At 38.4% G+C, this 15,543-nt stretch overlaps 1 protein-coding gene across 2 annotated transcripts in view; it reads left to right on the top strand.

The window, feature by feature from the left end:
• Positions 1–2,574: 2,574 nt before the first annotated feature.
• Positions 2,575–15,543, top strand: part of RERG (RAS like estrogen regulated growth inhibitor) — a 115,543-nt gene continuing 102,574 nt past the window's right edge. For both annotated transcript variants that reach the window (XM_017528564.1, XM_017528545.1), the window contains exons 1-2: positions 2,575–2,722; positions 6,733–6,907. In XM_017528564.1, the coding sequence (XP_017384053.1) occupies positions 6,847–6,907 (61 nt within the window). In that variant the 5' untranslated portion in view covers positions 2,575–2,722; positions 6,733–6,846. The remainder of the gene's footprint in view (positions 2,723–6,732; positions 6,908–15,543) is intronic.

The following is a 15,543-nucleotide window of genomic DNA, read 5'->3' as shown; positions in this document are numbered from 1 at the left end:
GAGAACACATGGACACAGGGAGGGGAGCACTACACACTGGGGTCAGTTGGGGGGAAATAGGGGAGGGACGGTGGGGGGTGGGAAGCTGGGGAGAGATAGCAAGGGGAGAAATGCCAGATGTAGGTGATGGGGAGGAAGGCAGCAAATCACACTGCCACGTGTGTTACTATGCAACAATTTTGCATGTTCTTCACATGTACCCCAAATCCTAAAATGCAATAAAATAAATGGGAAAAAAAAAGAAGTAATCATCCCACATAGAAAAAAAAAAAAAAAAAGAGTGCTATCTTATAGGGACTAAGCAGGAGAACGAAAATGGACAGAATCAGTTTCCATAGGCAAGTTCCAAAAGAACTGCTACAAATGGGACCTGGCTTGGGCCCACTTCGAAAACACTTTTTTTTTGAGACAGAGTCTCACTCCGTCGTTTAGGCTGGAGTGCTCTGGTGTGATCTTGGCTTACTGCAAATACCACCTCCGGGGTTCAAGCGATTATCCTGCCTCAGCCTCTGGAGTAGCTGGTACTGCAGGTGCCTGCCACCACGCCTGCCTAATTTTTGTATTTTTAGTAGAGACAGGGTTTTACCATGTTGGCCAGGCTCGTCTCAAACTCCTGACCTCAGGCAATCCACCCACATCAGCCTTCCAAAGTGCTGGAATTACAGGCACGCAGCACCATGTGTGTCTAATTTTTTTTTTTTTTTTGTATTTTTGGTAGAGATAATGTCTCTACCATGTTGGCCAGGCTGGTCAATAACTCTTATTAAATAAGAGTGGCAAAGTGGGAATTCCAACTCAAGTCTCTGTAAATGGGATATTTATAGATAGAGGGTCACAGATATTTTTTATTAGATCTTGCCCTGAGTATAAGATTTAATGGAGTAAGAAGGTAACATGTGAAACCTGAACACCTTGATGCCACACAATTCCATGTAATTGGAATTCTGTAAGATTCTATATAATCAGTCTAGGCAATTCTTATCTTGTCCCCGACTTCAAAGATCTTCTGCATGCTAAGACACTCAAAATCTCTTTTCCAGGTCTTTTTCTTAAATGTCAGCCCCACACATTCAATTTCTTGCAGATGGTCTATCCTAAATTCAGTATGTAAAAAATCTCAAATATATCCTATCACAACTTCTTCTTTATTTTAATTCATTTAACTCAGTAGGTACTCTTTAACTACCTACTATATGCCAGGCTGTATGTATACACACTGTGTGGTTGATGCTGAGAATACAGAGTCACATATGCTACATTCCTGGCTTCTGGGAGTTCACAGTGTGATGGAGGGGACTGAGGAGCAGAAATGAGTACAACACAAACACAATGGTAAGATCACAGGGTCCTGTGAGATAGGGAGGCAGGCATCTAATCAGATGTGTGGGTGTGGAGGGAGGGATAAATTAGTGATCAGGAAACTCATAAACCACCATACAATGTTTGAGCTTTCTCAAAGAAGCAGCAGAAAACTCCTGCTCAGCTAGGCAACGCTTCCTTTTGTCATAGATCTAGCTGTTCCATTCAGCCATCCACTCGTGGCTGCAGTGGCTTTCCAGGTCAGCCTGGGCTCTGGAAATCGCCTCCATGGTTACCTCCCTTTCACTGATGACATTCTGCAGATCGTTCACTTTGCCCTAGGCCCCTGTCTGTTCTGTGTAACACTGGTTTTCTGGAAGCCGCTTGGTATCTTGGTAAGAAAACCCAGATTTAGAAGGGAAAAACAAGAACATAGTTGTTTCCTGCTCCTTTGCTCAGAAGTTTCCGTTTTGGGGAGATCATTTAACTTTTCTGAAGCTCACCTCCTCATCTGTGAAAGGCTGGTAATAATACTAGTGTCTACATCAAGAGAGGGTGTAAAAATCAAGTCAGATGGGGGGTATGAAAGCAGGTCTGGCACAGCTCGCATGTTAATTGTCTTTGTTAGAGTCTGAGCATAATGGAGTATGACTCAAATACGAATCCTATAAATGCCGATCTTGTAAGGAGAACGAGAAGCTTTTGGAACTTTCTCAAATATATGAAGAGAATTTCAACCGAATTCCGTGCTTTTTTTTTTTTTTTTTTCCTAGCATCTCTCAGCTTCCGATCCAGTCTGGATTTCATTCCAGCCCTGTATTTACTAGCCTTGCATTACCTTTTCCTTCAGTTTCCTCTTGGGTATCATGGAGATAATTAAAGACACTTCAAAGAGATATTGTGAGGATCATTTGAAGTAAGGAATAGAAAACACCACGTTGTGATGCTTTCTTAGGCAAGGTTTTAACCGAGGAAAGCCGCCCTTCGCCGAGAAGAGCCTGGAGGCCTGGCACTGAGCAATGAAAAAGGGAAGTCCGCCTTGGGTGCAGCACGTTCAAGACCCAAAGCTCGCAGGCCTGGGAGGCAGTGCGGCGGGAGGAGCCTGCGCCTGACCCCAGTAGGGGGCGCCGAAGCGCCGCACTGCAGCATCCCGGCCGCGGAGCTCGGCGGCCTCAGCCGGGCGCAGCCCGCGTCCTGCTGCAGTCCCTCGGCCGCTAGTCGGAGCGAGCGCGAGTGAGGAGACCCCCACCCGGTCTCCGGCACTTGCTTCTGCGGCGAGTCCCACCCACGATCGCAGCCCAGCAACTCGGAAACGGAACCTGAAGCCTGGGCTGCGCAGCGTGGGAGGGCTTCGCGATCTCGGGGGGACCGATTCCGAACTTGCAGAGGACCGTGGCTCTCCTGGCCTGGAGAGTGTGAACAGGTGAGTGTCACGCACGTGTCCAGGTGGCTCTTTCGGGACGACTTCCTGCAGACCCTTTCCAAGCCCCTGAGCGCGCTCGGCCTCTGAGTCAGTCCTGCTGGTCACCGGGTCCCTCCTCCCAGGGCGGCTTTGGGGTTCGCTGAGAGGGAGATGTGAACACCAGCAGCGGGGCTTGGCAGGACTCTCCTCGCTGAGAGGGAAAATGCCCTTTTGACTTAAGGCTGCGTTTTCTCCCTGGCCTGAAAGCAAGTGACCTGCAGTCCACAATGGGTTTATCATTGCAAGATACCTGTTGATTTCAGAGCAACATTATATAGCCAAGGGGCTATATAAACAATTATCCTGGTTTGCTGTGGGTACTGCGTAGTGATAAGAGAGAGAATTCCTAGTAATGAGACCAGGAAAACTTGATTTCAGAACCAGAGAAGGGGAGGCCAAAAAAGAAGATAATCTCATTTCCAGGACTAGACTCGGGTCTTTGCTTCCCTAAATAGCTACGCTTGATTTTGATGAGCACATGAAAACTGAAGTTCCAAGCATGATTACCTTATAAAGATGCTTGCTTCCCCTACCCCCAAGAGGAAGTAGAAAGCATGAACCTTGATAAATACAGTCTTGAGAATGATTTATTAGGAATGAAAACTTTCTTTAAATAAATAAGGTTACAGTGATCATAGGTCTAACAGAGTGTAAGCTTTTCAAAGGGAACTACTTTTATTTGTATGTTCATAGCTTACGTGTGGAATAAATCAATGAATGCATTACTAATAATACAGGATTTGGAGGCTAGTATGTTTCTTTTTTCCTTTAATTTATGTTTAGGAAAAAAAAAACCCTACACCTTCAAACTAAATATTTAGGTATGACTTTACCTTTAGAAGTGATAGGAGTTGAGATATTTTGGTCCTAATAAAGCACCATCCACATAAAAAGTGAATGACAAATTTCAGCCCTACTCAGAATAGTTCAGCAGAACATTAGGACAAACGTATTTTCTTAGATCCACGTATGGAAGCTCTCAGATTATGAATTATTTTGAACTCAGAAACTTGGCAACAGTTTGCTTATTACAACAATTTACAAATCTGTTTTTGTTTTTCATCTTGTCAAGTGTAACTTTTCACATTTTCATGTGAGAAATAAAATGTTGAAGAACTTATGTCAGTTTTGTGTCTTCCGTTAAGTGATTTTCCTAAACATAACATAAGGTTGACAATAACCAGCTGTATCTTTATTAGGTTATAAATGGAAAAAAAAAGCCCACAGAATTTCTCTTTCTTATGTGAAATTCCTATGCCTTTGAGGCCATTTGGGAGTTACTAAAATATGTGACTTGTCATTTTTTTAAAATCCCATTTGATGGCTACTTTCATGAAACATTAATCAGACAGATAATTACTTGCATTTTATATCCATGGGTATGAACAGTTTTGCACGAAATAGAAAATTATTGTTTATGCTAGCTCCAGACACTTGCACGTTCAGTGTTTCAAAGATATACTTGCCAGCACTCCTTCTCATTTATAATTCAACTAGTTAATATATCTGCATATATTATGCTTCTGTGATGAGGCACTGAACCTTTAAAACATAGGGGCCTTTTCTTAATGATTGCATCTAAAGTGACAGTTAAGGACATCTTTTTATCGTTAGCCAAAAATATGGGACTGGACAAAATGCAGATGTTTAAGCTTCTGGTTTTTGTTATTAATGATTACTTAGACATTTTTCATTATTGAGGGTGAAGTAAACAACAGCTAATGTTAATGTTGACTTTTCCTTCCTTCAGAGGAAGCTCTGGCACTTTGAAAATCAAAAAATACAAAACCTTATTAGGTACAGGAGGATAGCTTAAATACATAAATAAGAAAACAAATACATGTTAATAATGTCTTTGTAGAAATACTTTTTCAGAGGGATTTTCACTTTTTTTTTCCTCTCTCTTAAGCTCTTCGTAGAAATTTATAGGTGGAAAAAGTCTAGCAGGAACAGTTAACACATTTAGATACATATTTGTGTTTAAAACGTCTTTACAGACTGACAAACTGAATGAATTACGAAGACTGAGGAGATTAAGTTTAACACGGGTAAAAGTGCAGTGTTGTATTTAGGTTTAAGCCATGGATTGCAAAAGTTCAGAATGAGGGGCCTGCAGCCCTTGTAAAAGATGCGAGGCTTAATGTGATTGGCTGTGCTACAGTACAACCATGGTGTGCAGATTAACGATGGTGAAAATCTCCGGGAATTTACACTGGGTCAGTTTGTCAGGTCATATCTCAAAGTGGAATGCAGTGGACACCACGTTTTTAGAGAGATTAAGATGTTGAGGAGGCAATGCACATGATGAAAAAAGGAGTGAGGGTCAAAAAATCATAATCAAGAGTATACGTTCCAGGAAGAACAAGTGGACAGGCTGGGCCTCATGTTCCTAGAAAAAAGCTACGTAGAGCAAAGGGTCCTACTAGATGCTAGAATCCTTGAACGGTTCTGAGTGAAAGAAAAGGTTGACTTGTTTTGAGTTATTTCATAGAGAAAAACCAGGACAAATGAGTAGCAGCCCCTGGGAGACAGAGTAGAGCTCAATATTAGAAGACAGTTTCTCCTAATTGGAGAACTGAAGCAGCTTTCAGAAGTACTGAGCCCACCTTTCATACCTGGAAGTGGCAAGTCAGGCGTGGACTATGTCCTCAGGAAACATTCTTGCTAGAAGAATGGCTAGAAGATTATTTCAGATGACCCCCTCGCCAGCCCCACCACCACCAAAGCTCTTTCCAAATTTACATTTCTGTGGTCCTAAGGACCTAGATGCCATTCCTAAAGCACCAAACTAAGGAAGTTGGGTTTACTTTGTACATAATGATTTTTCCCAAGTTTTAAGATAGCACTAGAAACTAATTTACTTGAAGTCATCATAGAAAAGGAATAATAACTTGGAGCATGGGATTTATCTTTTGTGTACCAGGGCATGGTGCCCAGCAAAATATAAAAATATAATTTACATATTATATTTCGATTCCTAGAAAATGTGTATCTGTATCTGTCACATGACTTTGTCATGTGATTGAGTGTGAATTGAGATAAAATTTAACTTTGAGATGCAAAATGGAATCGTGTTGCAGTGGAGTTGACTAACGTGAATATCTATTACTCAACCCAAAGAGACATGAAGATCTCAAAAGTGACTCTCTCCATTGCCCCATTGCATGTGTTTGTACACTGAATGTGTAAAGATAGAAGGTAAATGTATGTATTCAATTACTACCAAGAATCAATACCTTCATAAAACAAATTCTTGAGGAAGTACTTTAGAAATGGAAGACTATGCAGCCATAAAAAACAATGAGTTCGTGTCCTTTGTAGGGACATGGATGAATCTGAAAACCACCATTCTCAGCAAAATGACACAAGAACAGAAAATCAAACACTGTATGTTCTCACTCATAGGTGGATGTTGAACAATGAGAACACATGGACACAGGGAGGGGAGCATCACACACTGGGGTCTGTTCACGGGGGGGAAATACAGGAGGGACAGCAGGGAGTAGGGAGGTTGGGGAGGGATAACATGGGGAGAAATGCCAGATATAGGTGATGGGGGGTTGGAGGCAGCAAACCACATTGCCATGTATGTACCTATGCAACAATCCTGCATGTTCTGCACATGTACCCCAGAACCTAAAGTGCAATAATATATATATTATTGTATATAAAGAAATATATATATATTATTGTATATAAAGTGCAATAATATATATATACATGTATATATAAAGAAATGCTATTGTGTGTGATAATGCATGTTTTAGTACCAATCAGATCCAAATTCAAGCCCTGAATCTACCATTTATTAAATCATTTACAGTAAGTTACCATAGCCTTCTCTCAGGATGGTGCTAAAGATCAAACTAGAAAATGTTGATAAAGTGAATGGTGGCTGGCATATAGTATATGCTCAATAAATATTAATTCATTTTCCAATTAGTTATGAACCCAAATTTCTTTTGTTTAAGGATTGTGGACTCTTCCAAGATTTCCAATGATATGGTGAATCCAAAGACTGGAACCAAAAAGATTTGCTCAGTGCTTTAGTTTTAACAATAGCAAATTGTCTACCAACATCTGTCATGGCTAAAAGTGCGGAGGTCAAATTGGCAATATTTGGGAGAGCAGGTGTGGGCAAGTCAGGTAAGATTTTTATTGTGGTTGTTAGTGTGTGTGTATGTGTGTTTATTACTGTCTCTTGAGATTGGGCAGGTAAGTAGTTGACATTTCTCCTATTCTCATTTGTTACTCTTTTAGATAAAGTCTGTTTATCTAGAACTTTTATTTTGCATAATAGACTGTTGTGTATCCTTTTGATTATTTATATTGAAATAGCTTTGCTGATAACACAACAAGGCAATGGATATATCAGAGGTCTTTGCATTCTGATTTTTAACAACCTCCAAAGAAATCAGATGATGGAAATTTAAAAATATATTTGTACTTTTCTATGTATGAGATCTTGAGGGACTGATCTCACATCTCATTCATTTTGATATTCCCAGCAAACAGTCCAGTGTCAAGCATGGGTTAGGTGCTTTAAACATGCTTAAGTGAATATAGTTTTATCAGAAATAGAATTGCATTATTGTCTGACACTTGAAAATTCTGAGAGAATTCCTGAAACTGTAGGAGTGCATGCCCTCAAGCAAGACAGCTATTGCCAATGCCTCTGCAGTGGATTTAAGTTAGCAAGTTCTGGCTAACACCAGTAATTCAGAGACGTTTATTCCCCATCTGAGAAATCGCTAGCAGACCTTTAAGATTAAGGGTGAAATGGTGGAAGTGAAAACTGTACCTAATATCTAATTTGAAAATTATATCTTAGATTTTATAACTCAAGAATTCCAAAGTCAATGTTCTAAAATATTAGGGCAGCATGGCTTTTCAGGACAACCTCTTGCCTTAGTCTCTTACTGGAGAATGGAATCATAATTAACTGTACACAGAGCTTCTTGTTCCCAGGAAAGGACTCAAACAGATTATCTGGTAGATATATGCTTGTAGAGGGAAATCTGTTTGTTTGGAAATAAACTGTATAATCCAATACATTAAGTAATCACAAAATCTTAGACGCATACACATAATCACTTTTTAATTCTGTGAGCAACCTTTCTTTTCTAACCTGCTGTCTGCTTTAATTTCAGCAGTAATCTTCCCTCTTCTAAGTCTTTGTGTCTTCTTTTTCTTTTAATTTTCTCAAGAGGACTTTTTCCTGCTACCACCATTTTCTTCTGTTTGCTGATTGCTTTTGCCTCTGGCAGAAACCACACAAGGAAAATAGTTGGCAAGGCTAAGAACCTGCCAGCCTTCATGAGATTGAAGATAGCTAAACTCCTCCCTGTTAATCTCCTTAGTGTTTCCTCATAGCGTGAGAACCTGATTTCTGTAGCTGGTGGAAGGATCCGGAGAATCAGGAAATGATTCCTGTGAGTGGAGGATGGAGGGAAGGGAGTGTGGAGGAGGTGTGCACTGCCAGCAAAAGCTTGTCTAACTCCTTGTGAGTGCTGGGTCTAGCTAGGCTTGAGGCTGACCATTTATTCCTTCATTCCAGACTTACCATGGGCAGTAAGGGAAGGGGATTTTTCAAAACCTTGTATCATTTGTTAAAATAAACTACATACAATTTAAAATGTCAAACATAAAAACGAAAACTCAGCAGAGAGAACGACATAGCTGTATGCGTGTCCATCCATTTCCTATCTTCTTGATCTCGGAGCAAGCTGTGCGTCTCCCCCTATCAAGGCTCATGCATCGGGGATGCCTGTTTCATTGTCTTTCCCCACATGGTTTCAATTATTCATCTCATTCGCACCTGGCTGTATTTCCTTACACATTTCTTTGTCCACTGCTTCATCTTTTTCTTTTTTTCAAGCTTATTGAATAAGGATTCTTCCTTTACTGTCTTATCTTTTTTTACACTCCCATTCATTGCTTAAAACATGGCCATCTTCCATTATAACCACGCTACTGAAACTGCTTTTGCTAAGGTCACTACCTAACAATAACCAACACATCTAATGATCGTTTTTCAGTTCTGATCTTAGGCTTCTTTCTATCATCACACAGTTGCTTATTCTTTCCTAAAGTGCCTTCCTTCCCAGGCTCCCATGACATCACACTCTTTGGCTTTCCTGCTCTCTCTCCATTGCTCCTTACCAGCTGTTTTCATGGATATGTCCTTGGTCTGCCCACTGCTCAAAGTTGAAGCTTCCAGGGTTGTATATGTCATCCTCTTGTGTCCTTACTCCATACACTGACACTAGACGTGCTACTCACACCCAGAGCTGCAGATAACACCTGCACATGGAGATCAAATTCTACTGAACTTAATTTTATGTAAAATGTACAGGTTGAAATTGCTCACTAAGTTTCTTTCCAACTGTAAAATTCCAATCTTTGGATTGTTTTCTGTATTCACCTTAAATACATTCCACCATTTGTGTTTATTTTCATTTAGGTGAAAATGACAATGATAGACTACATAGCTTTAAGAATTGCCTTTTTGTCTGTCATCTATAAACAGACCACGTTTTCCTAGGTCAGCATTAAATTATTTTTCTGGGAACTGTAACTGCACCTCACATTTTAAAAGTAGCACTGGTTTGACTGATGCATGGGTGACAGTTGTGAAACCTTTTCCCATAGTTCAGTGAAAACAACCACAGACTACTTCATATCTACCAATTTTATTTTAAGACACAGGGTTTCCCTCTGTCACTCAGGCTGGAGTGCAGTGGCATGATCATAGCTCACTGCAGCCTCCAACTCCTGGGCTCAAGGGATCTTCCCACCTCAGCCTCCCCAGTAACTAGGACTACAGGTGTGTGCCACCACGCCTGGCTCATATGTACCAATTTTGGAAATAGACTCCAACAATATTGAATTTATGTTGATTCTAATTATTCGTGAATATGGCTATTTGGTGTCTCTGCCTCATTATTATATCATACATTTATCTTTCTACTGCAGAGACTATATTAGTTTTATAGGTAATTTTTGTTTGTTTAAGTCTGCAAGAAATTATTCCCACTGAATTGTTTCAGAGGCTTCAAGTCTTACTTCTTCCCTCTCTTTTCCCCCACATTTAATACCAGTAGGAATTGGGGATAAATAAGACCATATTGCCCATTTGCTAACAAGGAGTCACAAAGCTTGGAGCCAAGAGTGTGACTTTTGTTAGCCCTGTGAACTTGGCTATTTTGGCAAGTTACTTAACCTGTCAATTTCTTCAACTGTGAAAAAAATTTAATAGTACCTCAGTTGTTACTAGGATTGAATGTGTTATTACATGCAAGTGTTTCAGAACAGTTCCTGGCACATTGCAAATGCTCATAATTAGATTATATTATTATAATTTGCTAAGGTATGCTTTTTTTAATTTGTAAGTTCCACAGTGAAAACATACAATTAAGGATATACTGCATTCAAGTGAGTATTTTGGTTTTCACTAAGTCAGGCAGCTTATAAGGTAAAAACTCTATATCCTTGCTCAGCATACCCTGAAAACACACACCACCCACCCACACACACACACACACACACACACACACAGAAACACACACACACTCACTCACTTTCTCTGTTTTTCTCTTTCTCGAACCCAAAGCCTGGTTAATGTCAATTACAGCTTGACCACTGATGATTGTAACAATACTTCTTATGGCTTATATTCAATCTTGTAAAAGTCCAGAAATGTATGAGTGTCATCAATAAAATAACACCTTTTATTTTATTTAATAAGAAAGTGCTTCTGGTATGTGGTAGATGACTTCCTAACCCAGGTGACAGATAGGCCCTCTTTCTTTAAAACAGAATTTAACATTTACCAGAACTTTTTTATTGATAGTTTGACCACAGACACGTCAATAGAGGCAAAATTTAATAATGTGCTAATTACTAAGGAGCACTGATAAAACATGTGAGGGATGTGTGTATGTGCATGCACGTGTGTGTAATATGTAAGTATTTACATGGTCTGCTGTATTGGGGGAATTCTTGTTCCTTCTAATTTTATCTTGCAGCTCTCTCTCTGAGTGAGCTTGCTGGCATGGGGACAGTACACTGAACTCTGTGGGGTTGCTGCAAATTGTAGGGTCATGATTTCCCAGCCCTTTCTATCTTTTCTTGCCCCAGCCAGGTAAACATTTGCTTTCATTGGCTAAAGGTGAAGCATTAATAATGTGGCATGCAGGGCACAGATTTCCTTACTTGTGTGCATCCGCCTATATTTTGACAAGCTCCAAGTAATTAAAGTGATAAGACTTGCCAATAAGCCTAGAATGCACACATTTTAATTTAAACGCTTCTTGTAGTATTCAAATTTGTAGTAAGTGTGGGAGGGGGCTGATAGAAAAACAACTGAAGTTGTAAATTTAGTTTCACAGTTGACATTCTCATTTTAGAAGTGAAATATTGTGTGCCACAGCTAAGTATATTGCTTGAAAGGGCTAGTCTTAAAGTTAATTGAGTAATGCTATCCTGTAATTCAAAAGCCAATTGGTGCACTCATCCATGAAGGCTTAAGTTCATAGACTCAGATTGCTGGGCTGTAAACTGGGAGCCAAAAACAAACAAGCTCGTGATATATTTTTCTGTGGCAGAAAGAGAAGTGATTTTCGGTTCTATTTTTTGTTCTTTTTCTTGCCTGCTTTTTTTCTGTCAATTATAAAAAAGTTTTAAAGCGTTTAAAGCTTTTTTCATCTTATATTTAAGTAGGACAGGGAGTATTCTCATTTTAAATGTGACTTTTAAAATAACCACCAAAACCTGCTTTAAAATTATATGTACTTCAGGCTGAGATGTATTTATGAGATCTCATATATATAAAATAAAACACAGAAACGTCAGTAGCATCTTGGGTAGGTCAGTTTTATTATGCTATAGAACTAACCTTTTGTGTTTTAGAACTTTTCCTCTCCTTAAGTAGCTATATACCAATTTTCCCTCTTCTTCAGACTTAGTGACACAGTATGATACTTTTTATACATTGTTTTCAAAGTACTTCTGATAGAAGAAAGAAAGATCTAGGGGGTTTAGGGTATGTAAGTATCTCATAATCATGTATTTTGCATGTTTCATAGTTATATAAAATGTGTGCAAAACTTACTATTATTCCCAAATATATCTATGTTTGTTTAAACATGAAAACAATTTTCTCTGAAACTCAGTGACTAAAATGGACTTTTCAGGAAGATATAGCAAGTTTATTTGTGACTCTAATATCATGTAGGTCTCGGGTCTACTTGAGGACCACATGTGTAAGAAATAGCCTCAGCTGTGCATACCACGTGAATGTGAAACTGACAGCAACACTGTATCTCAGTTTTTACCTCCTTAAGGGCCCAACTGGCTATTAAACTTTTGGTGCATTATTTTCTAAGATTTTATATATTTTCCACCATCAATCAAGGTTTTTTGTTTTATTTTTAGTTGACAAAAAATAACCGTAAATATTTATGCGATATAATGTGATGTTTTGATACATATATGTATTATGGAATGATCACACCAGGCAGATTAGCATATCCATCCCCTCAAGTGTCATTTCTTTGTGGTGAGAATATTTGAAATCCTCTCTGTTCACAATTTTGAAATGTACAGTGAATTATTATGAACTATAGTCACCATGCTGTGCAATAGATCACCAGAACTTATTCCTCCTGTGAAACTGAAACTATGTACCCTTTGACCAATGCCTCTGTTTTGTTCATGGACACCCCTCCCAGTGACGTTAACCACCATTCCACTCCCTGTATCTTTGAGGTCAACTTTTTTAGATTCCACTTATCAGTGAGATCATATGGTATTTTTCTCTCTGGACCAGACTTATTTCACCTAGCACAATTTCCTCTATGTTCATCCATGTTGTTGGAAATTATAGAATTTTCTGCCTTTTTAAGGCTGAATAGCATTCCATAGTGTGGGCTGTGTGTGTGTGTATGTGTATGTGTGTGTGTAAATTATATATATGTGTGTGTGTGTGTGTAAAATGACATTTTAAAATTAATCCATTGATGGGCATTAGGTTGTTTTCATATTTTAGCTATTGTGAAAAATTCTACAGTAAACATGGGCATGTAATCATAAGATTATATAATCTTTATGGCAAATTTGCTAAAAACATTAATCAAGGTGAGAAAAGGGGCAGATTATGTGTCCCTCTGCCCACAGGGATGGAGAGCCTGCCTGGCTCCTTAACACGTGTGTATGTAAAGAAGCTTTTCCTAGTTGGTTTATGAAATTGAAGGGTTACCAGAAATGAGGCCTATTGGTTCCTTGAGTAGTTGGTGGTTAGAAGAATTGGTTTTTAATGGATTGGACCAAAGGGAAGGAGGTGATTTTGAGACAAATTTGGGTGAGGTTAATAAAAAGTAGCCTTTCTGTTGTCCTAAAATCAGTGTTCTGGTTACCTGTGGCTTTCCAATGTTTATATCTTCCTTTACCTGCAAAACAGAAAAACAAAAAGAGGCAGACAGTCTAGATGAGTCCATTGTAATTTGTTTTTTTCCACCCCAAGACCAATCAAACAATGTTTTCAAATTGTAGGTGTATGCCTATGTATATGTATAAAAGGCAGACCTCTGTGCAATTTATAATTCACTGCTGACCTTTCTTGCATGCCCAGGAAGAAAAAAGGGAGGTGGTGCTTCAAGAGGGCATAGAAAAATAAAAGTAAAAAAAAAAAAAACCTAGAAAAAAATGAAAATTAATTGTTATTGGTAGGTGGTTAAGGACTTTGCCTGTTGACAATGACCAATTCTTAGTTAAGGCTCTTCTTTTAAGAAAAATATAATTAGGGGGGAAACAATACTGGACAACAAAACAAAACAAAATGAAGAATTATTTTTCAAAGCCAAAAGAACAGATCTCTGTTCTTACTTTTTTATTGGAATATATTGTTAAAATTCAATTGTCCTTTATTTTAAACTAATGGCTAATTTATTCATTGAAATGTTCCTGTAGTTAAATACCAGCTGTCTGTCAATTCCATTTTGATCTTGACTTTTTTTCTTGGCAACTTGAAAAGACCAACTTTAAGTGGAGGGAAGAAAATTTTAAATCATTTTTGTAATTCCCCTTCTTATTTCTGGTATTTCTCCAACGTATGGGTTTGGGGAAATCAGCCAGATTTTCAAGGTGGTTCTAGCCTTGAAGCCAAAATTCCAGTGCAAATGCATGTCTGTTGCTACAGCTGCCTTTGAAAATTGATGTGGTTTCAGAAAAACAGCCATAAATTTCTTCCATCCCATGGAAAATGAGTCGCTGTATTGTAAAGACAAGGCAGTCTGAAATAGATAATTTCAGCATGAATAAACAAATATGTAAAGCTTATCCATATATATGAGAGAGATATGTGAGAGAGAGATCCTTAGCAAGATCACCAGCTTGTTGGTGCTAGAGCCAAGTCTAGAATTCAAGTCTATGACTCAATGCAAAGCTCCTGCAACTTTGCTATCAAAGGTTTTCATTTTGTATCATTCAGTTATTTTCCACTACTTCTCAGATATTTTATGTTAGGAAATGAGATGACCGTTAAAATTTTATAATACAGACTTTGTAAAACCTGATAGACTTTGTTTTTCTAAGAAATCCACAGTAACCAATAAATAACCAATGCATAGCAAAGGTCTCCGGGAGAACCAGGTGTGTGATCAACCAAAATAGGCAAACTTCTCAGCAACTTTTTATATAAAACAGTGTTCTCCTATAATGCAGTATTCTATTTCTTACAGCCTTGGATCAAATGTAAAAAAAAATCCTGATGAATCATCTTTTGCTAAAGAATATGTTTCTCACTGTTATCTAAATAACCTACATTACACTATGTCCTGTCATTGTGATCTAATAATAAAAAAGCACACACTGTAAAGATTGGGGTTAAAACCTCACTTTAATTTCACACTTTTGTCCTTCTATTCATCTGTCCAATGATACATTCCTTTGTTCTTTTTTAGTTTTTACAGGATGCAGGTAGGATAAAATGAAATTATGGCATTGAAGGTACTTTGAAAAATTACAAGTCTGATACACATGTGGACTTAATACTAAGGTTCTCTTATAATTGGTCTGCATCCATTTCTTCCCCTTACGTTCTTTAACATTTATGTTTGGAGAAGCAGCATGGCGAATTCTCTGGCTGTCCACTACTGGAGGCCAGATGAATACACTGAGTCTAGCAGTAGACTGTTTGTGTTCCTCCATGGACTGCCTAGAAGGGAGGAATGTGATAGCATATCCAGAGATTGTAGTTTCAATGCCTTAGGAATTTTGGGTTTTAAATATATCAAGTGAAGAGATATTGAGTTGAATTTTTTAAGTATCAGAATGTAAAGTAGGCAGTCAAGGGGAGAGGAGGGTCTAAGACCATAACTTAGACTTACACCTTATTGGGGAAGAAACAGTTGTTTTTATTTAATGTTTTAATAATCAAGTCTTATCCTTGCTAAAAATTAAAGCTTTGAAACATTTAAAAATTTATATAGATTTCTCAATTAATACCTATGTACATGTATGTATATATATGTGTGTGCATTTATATATTTCCCTATAACCTTAAAAATATATATTTATTCATTCATTCAGTTGTTCATTCAACAAGTATCTGTTGAGCACCAGTTCTGTGTTCCAGAAGAGCTGGTCTGGTATCCCTGCATATCGTACAGGATCCATGTACCTTCCAAAAAGGCAAAGTAGTAGCTGCTTCTGTTCAACATTATTTCTCTAGTGCCTCACACAGTATTTGACACATACTAGGTCTTTATAAATGAATGAAAAAA

Source organism: Cebus imitator, unplaced genomic scaffold (genome assembly GCF_001604975.1).
Source record: "Cebus imitator isolate Cc_AM_T3 unplaced genomic scaffold, Cebus_imitator-1.0 Scaffold2, whole genome shotgun sequence".
Lineage (NCBI taxonomy): Eukaryota > Metazoa > Chordata > Mammalia > Primates > Cebidae > Cebus > Cebus imitator.
Note: the sequence above shows the minus strand (reverse complement) of the source record. Positions and strands in the feature narration are given on the sequence as shown.